At 35.6% G+C, this 18,950-nt stretch overlaps 1 protein-coding gene and 1 long non-coding RNA gene across 2 annotated transcripts; one reads left to right on the forward strand and one right to left on the reverse strand.

Moving 5' to 3' along the window:
- Nucleotides 1-227: 227 nt before the first annotated feature.
- On the reverse strand, nucleotides 228-16,844 carry traf1 (TNF receptor-associated factor 1). Its single transcript, XM_081349092.1, has 10 exons — nucleotides 15,806-16,844; nucleotides 15,251-15,338; nucleotides 14,953-15,051; nucleotides 13,314-13,475; nucleotides 12,215-12,274; nucleotides 12,061-12,129; nucleotides 10,892-11,320; nucleotides 4,740-4,917; nucleotides 2,835-2,983; nucleotides 228-635 (listed from the first exon to the last, which is right to left on the reverse strand). The coding sequence occupies exons 1-10, from the start codon at nucleotides 16,018-16,020 to the stop codon at nucleotides 417-419; spliced, it is 1,668 nt and encodes a 555-aa protein (XP_081205218.1). The 5' UTR covers nucleotides 16,021-16,844; the 3' UTR covers nucleotides 228-416.
- LOC308680771 lies at nucleotides 9,573-13,315 on the forward strand. Its single transcript, XR_014028949.1, has 3 exons — nucleotides 9,573-9,933; nucleotides 10,946-11,228; nucleotides 12,509-13,315. It is a non-coding gene; the product is annotated as an uncharacterized lncRNA (long non-coding RNA).
- Nucleotides 16,845-18,950: the final 2,106 nt, after the last annotated feature.

An 18,950-nucleotide genomic window follows, 5' to 3' on the forward strand; every position in this document is an offset into this window, starting at 1 on the left:
ATTACATGTTCAGTCTATATGCGCGTAGAGTTTCTCTACAAAGTGACATCGCTAACTACAGGCCTGGCATGAATAATACAGCGTATTTAATATCCGTGTGAACGGGGATCATTTTGACAACGTTGACGCCAGTATTCGAAAAACTTTTACTTTTTAGTACATCATTGTTATTTTATCTACAAAGTTGAGACATGTGCCATGCAGGTAAACAATACAGGAAACACAAAAACAAGACAGCAAACCCATTTTATTATTCCATAATAAATAAAAAAGAAAAATATCTCAAATAACACAAAAAAGACAGAGTTCATGAATATTTCTGGGTTTGTCGTTTCTCTGCACTCCATATTCATTTGATCCAAATCCTCTTTGAGATCCACAATTTTTGTGCTCTCTAACAGCCAGGCCTTCATGGTTCAGGAGGAGATGTCCACCACACACTTGATATAGATCGTGTCATCCTTGCAGTATGCGTGCTTAGGCGACCTCAATTTCACCAGAGGGAAGAAGAGGGGGCACCCGCTGGCCACATTCATCTCTGAGACGGGCCGGTGGAAAGAGGCAGAGGAGAGGTCGGGACGGAAAGCGTCGATGACGTGCTCCCTCTGGTTCTGATCTATGAAAAAGAACGTTACCTGCCAGGTACATGGAGGAGAAGTCAGTGGAAGGTCATGGAAAATGCTGATGCCACATGATTGAGGAACCAAAGCAGAAGCCACTATTAAAGGGGTCATATCATACATTTATTATTTCATTCGTTGTCCTGAGGTGCACTTAGTAAGGTGTTTTGCACCATAAACAGTTTCATTTAGTTTTTCATGACCCTTTTCCACTCTCTCTTACCCTTTAAGAAATTTCAGGCCATTAAAAATGTAATCTTCAATGTGAAATTTTTAACTGCCCCATCATTCAATAGCAGAAAAGCAATCTATTCTACAAAGTGCTGTCAAACTGGTCAAATCAGACTAAAAAAAAATATATATAATAATAATAAGTGTAATATATATAACATAAGTAAAGTAGCAGTGATATATGTCTTCATATTAGGTGTACTAAACATGCACACATGAGATGTTAATGCACTTCAGTGCTCACAGTGTTCTGTCCTCTTGAGACAAAACAGAAGAAGGACAGTTCAATATGTGAACAGCATTTTAATCGATTTGTTTGGCCTGGGACTTATGGACAGTTATTTTAGTATTCTTTATAAACTGTATACTGTGCAAAAGTCTAAGACACGTTTGTATTTTCACCAGAAAAACATGGTTTTAAGCCAGTTATTAATAACTTTTGCTGTTTTGTGTCAGTTTGGAAATATCAGTTTACATATCCAAACATTCCTTTTGCCATTTATTGTAATAATCCAGTGAGATTTTTGTATGCACAAGGAGTCTGACAACAGCCAGCATGATCCACACTGAGATCTGATCTCACCATCATCGAGTCCATCTGGGATTACATGAAGAAACGGATTTCAGAGACGTTGCCACAGTTCTTCTGGATTTAGTCTGTCTCAATTTCTTCTGTTTCTTCATGTAATCCCAGACAGCTGATGATGGTGGGATCAGATATCCGTGTGGATTTGTCTGCTGTCAGACTCCTTGTGCATATAGAAATCACACTGGATTATTACAATTAATGGCAAAAGGAATGTTTGGAAATGCAAACTGATATTTCCTACAGACACACTACAGCAAAATATATTAATAACTGGCTTAAAACCATTTTTTGGGGGGTGAAGATACTAACGTTCCTAAGACTTTTGCACAGTACTGTATGTTGCGAGCAGGACGGGGCCGAGAGCCGTGGGAACGGAGCGAGGCCGGTGGCGTGGGCGCTAATGAGCATCACCTGTGCGCCACACCGGTCTCTGGTCTCACGGAGGAGCTCCGGAAGGATAAAAGCAGGAGTGACGACTCTATTTAACTTTACATTGATCACTCACCGGTTCCCGCCGCCTCCTTCCCTGAACTTAAAATTTTGTAACAATATACTATTATGGTATTTATTATTATTTTAAATAAGCTTTTGTTTTTATATTTTCCTTTTATTTTTTTGTGATTTTGTCATATTTTTAAATCAGTTTTGGTAATTTTAGTATTTCAACTTACACTTATTTTATTTCTAAGTCTACTGTTTTATATTTATATATTTATTTCAGCTTTATTTCAATGAACAAAAACAACTTTTAATAGTTTAATTTTAGTTAACAATAACAACACTGCTTTTGGATCTAGATAAAAAAAGATAATTTAGGTAAAAAAAAATAGTTAGTTTTGATTTTTGTAAAAAAAAAAAGCCAGCTATTGAAATTAATGCAGGGACTGGTTCAATTTTTTTTTGTAAGTGTGGTAACACATTACAATAAGCTCATTAACCAGCCAAAAATATGTATACTGCATTTATCAACATTTGTTAAAACAAATGATCATGTTAGTTCACAGTACATTAACTAATGGAAATAGATATAACTTTTGTTCTTAAAAATGTATTAGTAAATTTGTAAATTAACATCAACTAAGATTAATAAATGCTGTAGAAATATTGTTCAATCTTAGTTTACGTTAACTAACGTAGTTAACTAATGTTAATAAATGAAGCCTACTCTTATTGTAAAGTGCTATCCAAACCGTCTTGTACGACTAGTCAGGATGTTTTGAGTTAATTTGTGGTATAATTTAATAGTACATCAATGCTTTTTATTTCAAAAGATCAAGGATAATTTGATTCCTCATGATATGACTCCTTTAATGTATGAATTCAGCATAAACAACACACTGTGCATTAAGCGATTGATTAATTCATTGATTGACAGCTTGATTATAGCGGTTTACCTTGTGTCTGAACGGCCATGAGAGAATGGGGTCATATTCTCCTTTCATTATAACAAAGAAAAGAGAGATGTGCGTTCCCTTTCCAACCCCATCTCCGTTCAAATAGAGCCGCATGCACACTTTAAATCCATACCTGGCGGTATAGAAAGCTGAAAAACAAAGCATTGTCATTGTTATGTGAAGCGTGAGGGGCTTTAGTTAAAACTCTTAAAAATAGCAGCAGATAACCAGAGAGCTTCTTTCATCTCAAAAATCAAACGTGTGGCTTCCTTTTTGCTGACTGCTGTATTGGCGGAACGGTTATTCTGATAGCCTATTTTTTAATGACAGGAAAGAAAACAAGTCAATTAAATTACCTTCAGTTGTTCTCTTTCAGTCTTTCTCTTTCTCAGTCTTCCTGTCTATTACAGTTGTGTTCACACAGACACATGCCCACTGGGCAAACAACCCCATTTCAGTCTTTATAACTGCTCCACATTAGCTTTTTTTGCTTTCCCTTTCGCTGGTACCAACTCAATTTTTAGCACTGGTCTTAAGAATGAGCATCGATTCTACCTCAATACAGAATAACAACTAACATTCATTCAACGCAGCTCTCCTGATGAGTCCAGTCTGATCCATTAAAGTATTCAGCGCTGGCAAAACTGTTTTGCTTCGACACAGAAGTGAGGGAGCCTGTGATTGTCAATAATATAAATCAATTATGTCAACTGAAACTGCAAATGGAACATGCTTGGGAAAATAAGGCCCAGGGGAAGATTTTTCTTAATCACAACGTAGATGCAGGCCTGTTCCTTACACAATCTATCATATGATTTGGAATATGATGCAGAGCTCATATGGACAACTCAAACCCATAGTCACCATCTACCTTCATTATATAGTAGTGTCGCCCTAATCCCTGAACAAATTCCTTTAATTAAACCAAAAACATACAGCGCTACCAGTGTAGTCCAATTCATAAATAAATGATTTTTGAGCCAATTCTTTTGATGAATGACTTAAAAAAAACTCACTAACTCAGGAATTAGCATTACCATTTGAATCAGTCTTATATACCCATCGCTTAATGAACTCACTGAATTGGTGAGTGGTTACTGATAGAAAGAATTAATATATATATCAAATATTATTGTATATATAAAACTGTATAAAAAAAAATCATTTAAAAGATGTGTATATATAATTTTGTATATATTTGTATATATTATATAAATAATATACAATTCGTAATATATATACATAATATTAAATATATATTATTTATATAAAAGAACACACAAAAGAAGAAATTAATACAGATTTCCCAATTTTTTCCCAAAAAAAGTTGATTTACATAGATGGCAGGAATGGATATATATTTATCTTTATTATATAAATTATATAATATAATATAAATAATATGTGTGTATCTTTATTATATAAATTATATATATATATATATATATATATATAAATAAAGAAGTATTATTTATATTATATACAGAAATTTATTTAAAAAAATACAAAATCACATAAAAGATATATATTTATACACACACACATATTTATATTATATCGTTAGCCTCATATAATTGCTTATATAAAAAGATATATTTCAAGGCAATTATGCTTAGGCAATTATGCTATGAGGCTAACGATATATACATAATATCGAATATATATTAATATAAATTACTACAGATTTCCCAATTCAAGCTGATTTTCATTCAAAGCTATGTATATATATATATATATATATATATATATATATAACTTTGAATCAAAATCTGTATACATTTTTTCTTCTTTTGTGTGTTGGACAGAAGAAAGTAAGTCATACGTATCTGTCAATAAAGACAATGGTTATTTTTGGATGAACTCTCCCATTAAGAGCAGTGCAGTGCAGGAGACGTGCTTTGGTACCTGGCGAGTACTGACTGATCTTCTGGCCGCTGGCAGCCTCTCTCAGACTCTGGCTGACATCACACAACCGCCAGAGGAAGGTGCCATCATACGAGACGTCCTGCTGGGCGCTGATACACTGCTGCAATGAAGTGATGTGAATGTCTTTCCTGACCAGCCTCTGCTGCAGCTCGGCTACCTAAAATGTGATGGAAAACCATTATCGTAGATGAATCACACAAAGGTACAGATTGGCTCACTGCAAAAGCATAAAATTAATGTATCATAATGGACCTTCAGAGCAGGTTAAGGTCAGGCGCCTTGCGCGAGACACTTCGAAATATAGAAACAGAACGAGATAGCTGCATCCTATTAGACACATTCTTTTTTTTCTCGACAGCACTTGGAGAACTGTCACACAAATCTATTTTCTACCACTCATTTCCCTCTCATCCATACTTCAACTTATCTCTTCATTTTCAGCACTTCAGGAGTGTCATCTCAGCTCATGCGTGTTAAATAACCCCTCCAGGTCGAGAGACAGAACACAGCCATAATCATTTGTTATGAGCACAGGGACAAATACATTATCATTCAGACCCCCAAAAAACGAATACCTTTGTTAGTTTTATGTGAGTTCTTATTTAAACCATGAATAATGCGACCCAGAGGCTACAAATAAAAAACACATCACAGGAAACAAATGTTTTCCAAAGACTCCTATGTAGCATTTTAGCTCTTTTGTAACACAGACACATTCATTAGCTCCAACCACATTGCAGATTCACAGCATGAGATCAATGCCTAGTTAACTGCAGGACACATCAAAGTAATGAAATCTGTTGTTGCTATTTACACACAGTGGAAAGCAAGTGCTTTGATTTTGATAATCCAGGATGGAAATAATTTGATATCAGGGTTGTGCACCTTTCAGAAGAGAATTGAATTCCTGACATTTGAAATGAGGTAGCAGGATGCAGAATAGTAATTTGATTTTTAATTTAGATAGAATTAAAATAAAATTAAATTCAGTATGAATTAGCCACAAACATGTTATCGTATGAGGTATTTCCAGAAACATTAGATGTCATTAATGATGTTAAGGGCAATTTGTTTATAGCTTACTATATTTAGTTATCAGTGGATTCAAATGTAGTTTTTATTTATTTTATTTTTATATCTGGAAAAAAATGTGATGCATGACATTTTATGAATTATTTTGATAATGCTGAACTTAGTTTTAAGAAATATACTACAGTTAAAAAGTTTTATTTTGAATGAAATTAATACTTTTATTCAGCAAGGACGCATTCAATTGTTCACATAATCTACTTCTTTACGATAGAAATGCTACTACAGCCACAGAAATTTCTTGAACAAGAATATTGTGACGTCAGAGCCACTTATTTTTATTTTGGAAATCGTAATGAACAGTTTGCATATTTAGAGAATGTTGGGCTAGGTTTATAAATGATTTACCTTACAAATCTGATGAAATGGCGCACATTGCATTCCCAGATGAACGTTATAGGCAACCCAAACGCACAGCATATGCAGAGATGGAGTTTGAGACGCACTCCGCCCATATAAATGATAACAGTTCATGTGGAGCAGTATTTACTATGAACCGAGCCGCTCTGGGACGCACATAATCTACACGCATTTGAATAATTAAAGCACATATATATTAAACCTGCAGGGCATGTATTTATTTAACTGAATCGCAGCCTTTGTGAATGAGCAATAGTTCTATGCTATTGTATGGATTTTAAATGGTTTTAATAAATTGTGCAGCCTTAGAAAACTATGGAGGTAGATTTGTGTCTTTATTATTCAATCAAAAAAAAGGTTGCTTCAATCAAAAAATATATTTTCAATCAAAAAAAACCGTTTCAATCAAAGAAAAAAAGTGTTTGAATGCAAAAATATATTTGAGACTCAAAAAAATGCATTTGAACACTATTTTTTTTTGCTTGAAAATGTTTTTTTTGATAGAAGTGAAGGTTTTTTTGTTTGAAGCAACTTTTTTGATTGAAGTATTGTTGTTTTGTGTTTGGGCCATATTATGGGTAGGACATTTGTGTCTTTATAATTCAATCAAAAAAGAAGTTGCTTCAAACAAACAAAACATATTTTCAATAAAAAAATCACTTCAATCAAAAAATAAACCTTTTCAATCATAGAAAAAATGTTTTTGAATGCAAAAAAATATTTGAGACTCAAAAAATTGCACTTGAACACTTTTTTTTTTGATTGAAAATGTTTTCTTTGATTGAAGTAATCTTTTTTGTGTTTGGACCATGTTATGGGTAGGACATTTGTGTCTTAATTATTCAATCCCAAAAAAGTTGCTTCAATCAAAAAAAAACATTTTCAATAAAAAAAAAAATAATTTCAATCAAAGAAAAAACTGTTTAAATGCAAAAAAAAAAAAAATCATTTGAAGTGTTTTTTTTTTATTGAACTTTCTTTTTTTTTGAATGAAGTGAAAAAAGTTTTGAAGTCGTTTTTTTTTTAAATCATTTTGACACAAACGTACCGCAGTGGGGGCGGGTGCTTCCCCATTGGTCAGACATGTTTGAGTGACAAGTGTCTACACCAACGACGTCTTTCTGACAAGCAAGTCATGGTCGCCACTCGCCAGCGAGCCAGGAAGCAGTGGTGGAGTTGTTGGTAAGTAGATAAAACCGTATTAAAATGATTGGTGTCACGTTATTAGCCTACTCTGTTTGATATTTCGATTAAACATACAGCTTGCTAACTTAGCTCACGTTGACTAATTTGTGTGATGGTGTTAGATATCTGACGCCTCATATTGTCAGGCAGGCTAGCAGGGTGCGCTAACGGCTAATTGAATTGTTTATTTCACTTAAGTAACGTTACAGAGGCTTGCTATGTGCTTGTGCTATATTGTGTTATAATACGTAACGTCATTAGTGGTCAAACAACAGTCCACAGGCCAACTGTTGCCCACAGCGCTGCCTGTTTAGCAGCAACAGGTCATGCAGAGCCTGAGTCTATCTTCTCACACAGCCCACAGGATTACAGCTATTTGACCGTCCCGCTCTCTCTCTCGCTCACGGGTAGTGGTCTCCCCACCATCACAGTCAAATGCTCGCAGACACAGAGGCAGATGCTGTTATTTTGAGAGCGGGGCTTACATATGCCGTCCCGTACGGAAAATAATGTTGCATACCACCGGTAACATGAATATATATTCCGTTGCTCGGTGCGCAAACTAGCTGTGTCAGGCATTATTTATAAGTAGCCTAATGTCCTGCACAACTCCACATGGAAAACTGGCAGTTCAATGAAGTGATGCTTATTGTCTGACATAGTGTACAAGTAGTTACTAGCTTAAAGTATTGTGCCAATAATGATCCTTCTGGTAAATTTGGCATTCAGTTGAGACACAAAAGCTCTTAGTTTAATGAAAATCCTTGGAAAAGAAGACAAGATGGTTTGTTTAATTAGTATTCATTTATTTATATTTCTAATATCATATAGTATTGTCCTGTCAACCCATTACAAGTCTTGCCTTATTCAGTGTTGATTTATTGACATGTTTATGTAAGATGTTTTATTAGAAGGTGTGTGAGTGAAAGTTGTCTGATCAACAGGAAAAACAATTAGTCCATCTGCTGCCTGGAAAGATGTTGCAGTTAATGTAGGTAGCTATCGTTGTCTGTGTGTGTGTGTGTGTGTGTGTGTGTGTGTGTGTTGCTGCAGACAGAGACATGAGACAACTTAATTTCAGCTACTTAAGGCTTTAGCTAGTTAGCTACTTTAAAAAAAAAAAAAAAAAAAAATATCTGGCTAAATGTACGCTATATATAGCATTAATGCCATTATGCTTAACGGTTACACTAACAAGCCATCAAAATTGATGGCTTGTATAATAAAAGTAACCATACGACACTATTGAGCAGTTATAATTGAGAGTGCAGCAATACCTGTATCGATATCAATACTGCTTATCAATACTTCAAATAATTTGATGCAAAAAATAAAGTATCACATAAAGAAATTAATGTGTCATGCCTACAGAGCACAGCACCTAGAGACACCAAAACTTAGGCCAAGCCAGGACCAGAGTCCTACATTATCAATCAGCATTGCAATAAAATAGAAAAATACAACTTCAGACAACTTTCACTCACACACCTTCTAATAAAACATCTTACATAAACATGTCAATAAATCAACACTGAATAAGGCAAGACTTGTAATGGGTTGACAGGACAATACTATATGATATTAGAAATCTAAATAAATGAATACTAATTAAACAAACCATCTTGTCTTCTTTTCCAAAGATTTTCATTAAACTAAGAGCTTTTGTGTCTCAACTGAATGCCAAATTTACCAGAAGGATCATTATTGGCACAATACTTTAAGCTAGTAACTACTTGTACACTATGTCAGACAATAAGCATCACTTCATTGAACTGCCAGTTTTCCATGTGGAGTTGTGCAGGACATTAGGCTACTTATAAATAATGCCTGACACAGCTAGTTTGCGCACCGAGCAACGGAATATATATTCATGTTACCGGTGGTATGCAACATTATTTTCCGTACGGGACGGCATATGTAAGCCCCGCTCTCAAAATAACAGCATCTGCCTCTGTGTCTGCGAGCATTTGACTGTGATGGTGGGGAGACCACTACCCGTGAGCGAGAGAGAGAGCGGGACGGTCAAATAGCTGTAATCCTGTGGGCTGTGTGAGAAGATAGACTCAGGCTCTGCATGACCTGTTGCTGCTAAACAGGCAGCGCTGTGGGCAACAGTTGGCCTGTGGACTGTTGTTTGACCACTAATGACGTTACGTATTATAACACAATATAGCACTAGCACATAGCAAGCCTCTGTAACGTTACTTAAGTGAAATAAACAATTCAATTAGCCGTTAGCGCACCCTGCTAGCCTGCCTGACAATATGAGGCGTCAGATATCTAACACCATCACACAAATTAGTCAACGTGAGCTAAGTTAGCAAGCTGTATGTTTAATCGAAATATCAAACAGAGTAGGCTAATAACGTGACACCAATCATTTTAATACGGTTTTATCTACTTACCAACAACTCCACCACTGCTTCCTGGCTCGCTGGCGAGTGGCGACCATGACTTGCTTGTCAGAAAGACGTCGTTGGTGTAGACACTTGTCACTCAAGCATGTCTGACCAATGGGGAAGCACCCGCCCCCACTGCGGTACGTTTGTGTCAAAATGATTTAAAAAAAAAACGACTTCAAAACTTTTTTCACTTCATTCAAAAAAAAAGAAAGTTCAATAAAAAAAAAACACTTCAAATGATTTTTTTTTTTTGCATTTAAACAGTTTTTTCTTTGATTGAAATTATTTTTTTTTGATTGAAAATGTTTTTTTTTTGATTGAAGCAACTTTTTTGGGATTGAATAATTAAGACACAAATGTCCTACCCATAACATGGTCCAAACACAAAAAAGATTACTTCAATCAAAGAAAACATTTTCAATCAAAAAAAAAGTGTTCAAGTGCAATTTTTTGAATCTCAAATATTTTTTTGCATTCAAAAACATTTTTTCTATGATTGAAAAGGTTTATTTTTTGATTGAAGTGATTTTTTTATTGAAAATATGTTTTGTTTGTTTGAAGCAACTTCTTTTTTGATTGAATTATAAAGACACAAATGTCCTACCCATAATATGGCCCAAACACAAAACAACAATACTTCAATCAAAAAAGTTGCTTCAAACAAAAAAACCTTCACTTCTATCAAAAAAAACATTTTCAAGCAAAAAAAAATAGTGTTCAAATGCATTTTTTTGAGTCTCAAATATATTTTTGCATTCAAACACTTTTTTTCTTTGATTGAAACGGGTTTTTTTGATTGAAAATATATTTTTTGATTGAAGCAACCTTTTTTTTGATTGAATAATAAAGACACAAATCTACCTCCATAGAAAACGGTCTAGTAATGCGGCTCATGGATTCCGTGTCATTTTGTCATATAATCTCTAAAAGTTCCTCAAGTTGAAAATCTGCTTTCTTCTTAAAAAAAAAAACCTCATGATAAAAACCTAATGGCATCTTAAAACTGACCACAGTTTACAAAACCATTTAGAACCATTCAAAGATAAAAATGTCTATACAATCAGTGTCATGAAAAATAACTTTTTAAATACTTACTTTGGTTTCTAAGTGCTCAATGATCTGCTGACTGTTGTCATTGTCCCTCTCCAGTGCAATAACACTGAGCTGTGTCTTCTCCACCTCCCTGTTCAAAGCTGAGATGATGTTCTCCATAACCTGCACTCTCTGCTGTATGGCGTCCAGTTGCTGGCCAACAGCAAGTTCAACCTGATCATCGTGGAGGCTGAAGGCCTTATCGCTCACTCCTGGATCTCCTCCGTCGGTCTCAATCTCAATCTCACCCTCAATCGGAGAAGCGAGGGATGCACAACACTGTCCAGGCTGAAGAAAATCAGGGCTTTCGTGTTGGCCTCGCTCAGCTGGGGAACTCAAGGTACGCTGAAGAGCCCTGGTCACATCCAACAGAAGCTGTAGATGGCCCACATGGCTGCAGGACTCATGTTCTTTTACTTTCTCTGCATAACCCTGCGATAAAGCATTGCAGCAAAACATTGTATCATTCCACCACTATATATACTTCCTCTACACACACAAACTAATATATAAAAATATAATCATAAAACAATATTTTCAGCGAGAAGTAAAATTGTAATGGAAATTATTTTCAGAGAACAGGCCTACGTTTTCAAAGCATATATTAATTTATATTTATTTATAGTATGTTTTTGTTACACTATTGTCAAATTTTGTTTATTTTTTTAAACATAAATTTAACAAAACTTATACTAAAAAAAACTTTTCAAACTTTTTACTTCAATGATTGAATCCCCAATAATCCACTTAAATTTACAGCATATCCTTTTTCTGCAAAATATCAGTTTTCTCTATTTTTGCTAATAATTAGAGGGTCAATTTAAGCTCAATTTAAAATGTACATGCAAGTACTTTTCACAATAATTATTGTTCCAAATAGCCATTCAACCCAACTGAACATGATTTTTTTTTTAAATAAAACATCGTATTTTTTTTTGTAAAATAATAATAAAATAAAATAAAATGAATTCACTTTAGCTCTTTGTGAACCTCATAGAACCCCCTTGGCCCCTGGGTGTCCCTAAATTTTGGCAATTTTCACATTATGACATTCATATATTTTAAATGTGACTTAAATATCCAAAAGTTTCTGCTCAATATAAAACTTTTGTTCAACAAAATTATAGAGAGCATCTTAACATATAAACAGGAACTATTATTAAAAGACGAACCTTAAAAGAACAACCAACGTCTGAGAAAATGCATGGCTCTTTCTTTTTTGCGCTGCCCGAGTGATTATTCTACAAAGGAAACAGAAACATATTTTAGAATTGTAAATGCAATCTCACAATATTCAGTGATCCACCAAAGACAGTTGTTCTATACCTTTTGCCGTTTATCTGCCTTAGCCGTCTTCTTATCGCTTGAACTGGGACACACATGCTTCTGTGAAGAAATTAGGAAAGTCACTTGCACTAGCTACAATGATGAAAGTTCACAAACAATTTTGTCCCACAAACTTTCCAAAACATCTTATTAAGACTTTATCTTAATTTGAAGCGAGAGACACATTGCATTTGAAGATATCTTGACTAATGTGTAGCGTTTGAAGCTTGATGTCGAAATTCACTGGCTTTCTGCTTTTTCCCCCCTCCTTTTTATTCCTTTAATCTGTCCCAGAGTGCAGGTCCCGATGGGCGAAAGAGAAAAAAAAACAGTAATATGGGAGAGCAGTAAACACTGGAGACTACGTCTGTGGCTTCAAACCGAGCCATGGGGCTTCAAGCAAGGGCACGCTGACCCAAAACCACTCTAGCAACAACAAACGATGCAGAATATCTTGCACTTTGGGCCTATTTGCACAATATCGCCTATGTATCATACATATTATTTCCACAAATATATACACTGTATATATCTGTAGAGAAACTTTGCGTTCCCTCGAAAAACATTTGCGTTCCCCTAAGAAACTTTGTGTTAGCTCGCAAAAATGTTGCATTCCCTGAGAAACTTTGTGTTAGCTCGCAAAACTGTTTATCTTTTTTACAGATCCCCTAGGGACAAATATGAGATGGGAGAAAAAAAAATACTTCAAAACGTTTGCGTTCCCCCTGAAAAACATTGCGTTCGTTCGTAAAACTTTTGCATTCTCTGGTTTCTCGGGGGAACGGAAACATTTTGCGAGCGAACACAAAATTTCTCAGGGGAACGCAACACTTCTGCGAGTGGATGCGAAAGCACAGACAATATATATTTTTTCATATATCTCACATTTTTTTAATCACTATGTTCTTTTAGGAACTTTTTTTTTCTAATTTTAGGCATAAATCTAACCAAATGTAGTAAGGTTTATGCTTAAAACAATAAAGCAGTAAAAGAAAAACTATTGTCTTAATTCTTAATATGGTACAATTATCTTATTCTAAGAATCATAGATCGATTCTTTAGAGTGTATACAGCCCCAATGATCATTTTCCAAGCTTACCTGGAGTTCTCTCGGTGTCAGGACGCCAGCACAAGAGGAACATGTGGTCTTGTTGTTGGGACAGCCTCTCTCCAGATGCGTGGCCAGTGTCTTCCTCTGAACCATTATGCCACACCCAATATTGCAAGGGATCAGGGCATACTCACATTGACTCTGATGGTCCTGTCAAATGAGTAATTGAGCATATTAAAGGGATAATTTAACTAAAATGTGAACGTTTATTGAATTTATTGTGAACGTATGCTTTTTTCTTTGGAAATGTTTTATCCAAAAATCTTCATGCTGCTCTTTTGAATACAAGGACAGTTCATAATGAATACTCCTATAGAAAACACACACCATAAAAGCACCACTCCAAGAAACATGCCAGTTCAATTTTAGTGAATAATTTTTAGTATGTTCCTCAGACAGAGTTATTGTTTGTCTTTAGCCTTGCACATGTTATCTTTTATGTTTCAGTAATGGTGTTTTTGCCAGTTTTACAGCTAGCTAGTGTAACAGTTGGTTACAATAACTTGTCGCTATATAAAAAAAAGCTTGAAGATTCTTCAAAACATCAGTTTATTTTCTACTGCAGAAAATATAATAATAAGAGGGTGAGTAAAAAATGACAGAATTTTCATATTTTGGACAACTATTCCAATAAGCAACTATGATTACTACAAATTAGATAATGCTACTTTATTTCCATACACTTAATGAACCTCTACAACCATAACCTCTAAAAAGCACAACCTACATGTTTCTATTTTAATAGGGTGCTTGTGAACAATGATATTCTCAAAAGGCTTTCAGACTCTCTTGAGTAAAGAACGAAGGTAGAAACACAAAAGGCTTCCATTAGGCAGCCGTGAGGGTCAAAGTCATCGATATTTCTACAGTCTCTCTACGCGACAAAACACTGACCTCTAAAAGTTGCACACAAGGCTTTTCAAAACCTAAAGTATGAGTTTATTATTGTTCTATCAGACTGAGGATTGATTCACTACGCTGGACAACATCTGCACAACAGCTATATGATTAATGACTTAATGGCTGGTTCATGTTATGAAATGACCACAAAGCCACCATGCTAGGATTCCCGTAAAATAGCATCTTGTGGTTGTGCCTGCCAACTAGTTTCAACGAGTTCCTATGATTTAACAATGTGATAACAGAAGTTGCTAATGTGATCAATAAAAGCCTCATAATCCACATTGATTTTGACTCAGCCAAGTGTAAAAGACATTTGAGAGCATTACAGTGTTCCCGATAGCTTTGTAGGTTTTACATGAATGTGTACCAGCCCGTGAACAGCCCTGATCTCTGGTCTTACATAAATTAACTCATGTGCTAATCTTAAGTGCAGTGGAAAGCGCTAGACTTTATCTGACGGCTCAGGAAGTGGCTCAGAGCATGATCTTCACATCAGGGCCTGAGAAGCTCAAAAAAACATTTCATGTGCTATAAATTAATACATCATTTAGAAGAAAATCTCATAAATTGACTAAAGCCTTGATAATTGACCTGAATACACACTGTAAAGTGCATTAAAGATTCATATACGACTAACTCAGTGCATGCAGATATACAATAAGAGTATCTATAATCTTATCATGAATTAGTATTAGTAATTTCTATAACAAAAACAGAAAAGTACCTCAAAGTTCTTCAGGGTGCTTCTCCAGGGGCAGCCTTGGTTAGCGCAGTGAACTTTCAGATCCAAAATTTCTTTATTGATAGCCGCATCATTGTAGAACTGCAGAGGGGAAATTATGATAACTTTCCGAAAAATGAGTCATGATTCTTCCACTGTCTAATGCCATACTTTGACATTTAGCCTTCATAAGAAATGTGAATGTAAACACATTCGCTATTACATTTGTGTGAAGACATAAATCACCTAAGATGATAGATAAGACAGAAAGATAGACATAAAGATTAAAAGTTTTGCTTACTTGGTCAAGAGTCAGTAGTACACTAGTGTCACTCTCAACACTGGGATCTTCTTCTTTACACTTTGTGCACACAAGGTCCTTGTTGTTTCTGTATGAAATTGAAGCATTTATTAATGACATTTAGGCTACATTAAGGTAGCACATACCCTCATCCATAGCAATTTCCAGTTGATTTTCTCACTTTATAAACGAGCTAATTTCTTTATGTCTCACACACACATTGTATGGGCACTTTCAATAGAAATAATGATATTTATACTGTACAAACTGTATATTCTATCCCCTTACACTAACCCTACCCCTAAACCCACCCATCACAGAAAACGTTATGAATTTTTACATTTTCACACACATACATATGGCATAGCACATCTTTTCTAAAGTATACCACTTTTGTAAGTTAGTCATCATCGCCCAGTGATTGATTATAAGCCATAAGTATTACCATAACATACAATTACTATCAAAACCGAAAATGAAATCAGTGGCCATGCAAGCCATGTCTTGTGTGTGAGTGTGTCGTCATGAAAACTCTGTTCTGAACTTTTCTCTTACCTGACCAGCCAGTTGACGCACGCGAGGCAGTAGCGGTGACCACACACCGTTTGACGCGCTTTATTCAAGACATTATTACAGTTGCTGCACAAATATTTCTCTTTGGGAACCTCATCGCAGATGCTCTGAGGAAAACCCGACGGGTACTCGTTCTCACCCGGTGTGGACGAAACCCCGTTTAACGACGGGTCTGAAGTAGCTGATCCAGAAGCCATTGAGCTTTTAAATGAAATGTCTGTACCAACAGCACGTTATGATAATATATTGATATGCTTTTGACTTTTTGGTTTTGTACCCACGGTAGAAAAACACCACGGGGTTCCCCCCTTTCAAACACCCGGAAATATTATTGCGCTGTTTTTCCGCCCACTTATCAGATACTGCTTTGGATCTTGCTGATAATAAACTGAAAAGGCTACAAAATAAGAAGACAAAGGAAAAAAATTGGACTAAATCATGAGTAAAAGTGATAACACCGCATGTAAACACTGGTCGTCTCCTGAAAAGCCTAGTGCGCATACTAAAAAAACTAGTGCTGTCTAGGTAGCTCACTTGCTTTCTCGACCCTGCCTACAGAGCGTTCATTTACAACGCGCGTTCTGTTCAAAAAGTGAAAACGGTGATCTCTGTTTTTTTTTTTTTTTTTTTTTTTTTTTTTTGTGGTTTCAATGTTTTTTTTTTTGTTTTTTTTTTTACTTTACACAATGCCTAAAACCTGCCATGACATAGATAAGCTAAAAACGCTTAAGTCATTTAATTATTCATGAACAAATAGCCTAGAAAGTGAAACATATGAAAGTGAAATTTGCAATGAATCCATTGAACCGATTTACAAAGCCAGTCTGTGCGTTCACGAATCGGACTGAATCTAAAACCGAATGAACGGAACTCTGTGAACCGAGACCTGTCCGGTTCGTGATGAGTCGCGGTGCATGCCACAATGAGTGGCCGTAGGCAGGTGAGAAGGCAGCTCTAGGTGTTGAGACACAGCCTCTCTCTTTCTCAGAACTCTTGGCCTCAGTTCACCGTCACATCCGTCAAGACGGAAAGTCCCCACATCTGAGAAACTACCTGCGGTTCAACAATGGTGGACACGTTTTTATTTTTCATCTTCACCCGTGTCTGTTAATCATAAATGGCATGTCGGACGTACGTAGCTACTGTATTCACGTCATAAATTGTAGAGCTATAAAAAAAGAGAGATTGAAAAGAGAGAGAGCGAGAGAATCTGTATAGCATGCAATAATTCAAGAGTGACAGTCTCATGCCATGTAGGCTAATGAACATGTTTTGTTCATTACGCTTTGCAAAGCCTAATTTAATGTATATAAACAATATTATTATTATTATTATTAAATAATGATGCTTATAATAATAGTAATAATAATTATTAATATTATAGCAATAATATTATCGTGGAGTAGCCTACAGTATTTTCATCATTTCTATAGGCTACGCTACTATTCCATTAAATAAAATCAAGACTTTGTGCACACCAGTGAACTTTTTATCATCTGCTGTTCATTTCAGTTTGTGAAATGAAGATGAAGTAATCCTTAATGAGATTTTGACCAAAAAGTGGAGCTGCTGGTGATAAATAACTTTCAGTGTCATTTATGCTCTGTAACTTGTCATGTTTCGTCTCTGACCTTCACGCTTGGAATATTTGACTATACAAATGGCCTAAAGATTATTGATCATGTTAACCATGCGAGCAGCATTTCATTTTAAGATAGAGTGGAAAAACCCTCAGAAGACCTTATTTACTTTCTACTCAGATAGGAATCTCCCACTTTTATAGCATGCTGTTACAATATTTGACATGCAAAAAAGGTCATAACAAATCTGCACATGATGTCAACTGACACTAGTCATACTTATGGGTTAAATATTTTTTTTCACTTCAACCTGTGAGAACACCAAATAAACTTTATGAAAGCTGCAGATAATTGCTGATAAATAGTGAATAATTGTCAGTGAAATGCTATTAGATGGTACATATATTCTTAACTGACAGCAGATTAGACGATAAGAGAGTGAGGGAAGGAGAGCAAGAGAGATCATTTTTGCTAAAGAGGGCGGTCAGGGGTTTTCAATATCTGGTTGAGGGGATTAATGACTTGGGTAAAACTATTCACCTCTACAAGGGACATTCCTCACCTCAAATCAATTACTCTGTAATAGGAGAGCAGGGCTATGCTGGCCTGTTTTTCATTAAACAGCAATCACATGAGGGACCAGTGCATCAAAATGACTGCAGCAGGTGGCTGGTGAGGGGCCCGAGAGGTTTCCTTGAAAAAGAAGATGTTTGTACCCTCATGAATCACCGTGAGAAGATGCAATCCAATAATACAGAAACCTCATGATGCAAAAGCTTAAAATGCGATGGGCCTTATCGATCTGGCTGTTTGGGAGGCCCCAAACGACAACGTCTAGTGTGCTGGAAACAGAGAGGCGAAGTTTAGGGCAGCGTCTTCTGTAAATCTGTCTGGGTGGAAGACGAGTATGGGTGTTAAGGATATTGGAGGAAGGAGACAAGGAGCCAGATGTGTTTATGGCTTGCTGAGTGTTGAATATCTGAAGTGTTACATCAGCACGCCTCTCGCTTCTGATGCATCCTTCACTTGGTTTTGATTTTGAGTTCTGCTGAGTAGATGCACATCATTCTAACAGTTCCTGCAACACGGATACTGCAACTGTTCTTGGAATCTAGACCTGCAGAGTCATTCTCTTACAAACTTTCACCACATACTGTACATATGAGAATTACAGTACATGAGAGAATCTCACAAAACAAGAATCAGGAATATATAGAACATCAGTAAGATTTTTTTATAGCAGCTAATACTTTTATTTAGCAAGGATGCATAAAATTGATCAAAAGTGACGTAAGGATGTTTATGTTACAAAAGATTTCAAATAAATGCTGCTCTCTAAGAGAAAAATTAAAATGTAGCTTTTCACAAAAATATTACACAGCATCACTATTTTCAACATTGATAATAAGAAATGTTTATTGAGCACCAAATCAGCATATTAGAATGATTTCACGAAGAAATTACATTTTTAAATATATTAAAATGGTTGTTTTTCTGTATTATTGTTCAAATAAATGCAGCCTTAGTGCGCATTAGAGACTATTTTA

This window comes from Scardinius erythrophthalmus, assembly GCF_964197995.2.
Source record: "Scardinius erythrophthalmus genome assembly, chromosome: 20".
Taxonomy (NCBI): domain Eukaryota; kingdom Metazoa; phylum Chordata; class Actinopteri; order Cypriniformes; family Leuciscidae; genus Scardinius; species Scardinius erythrophthalmus.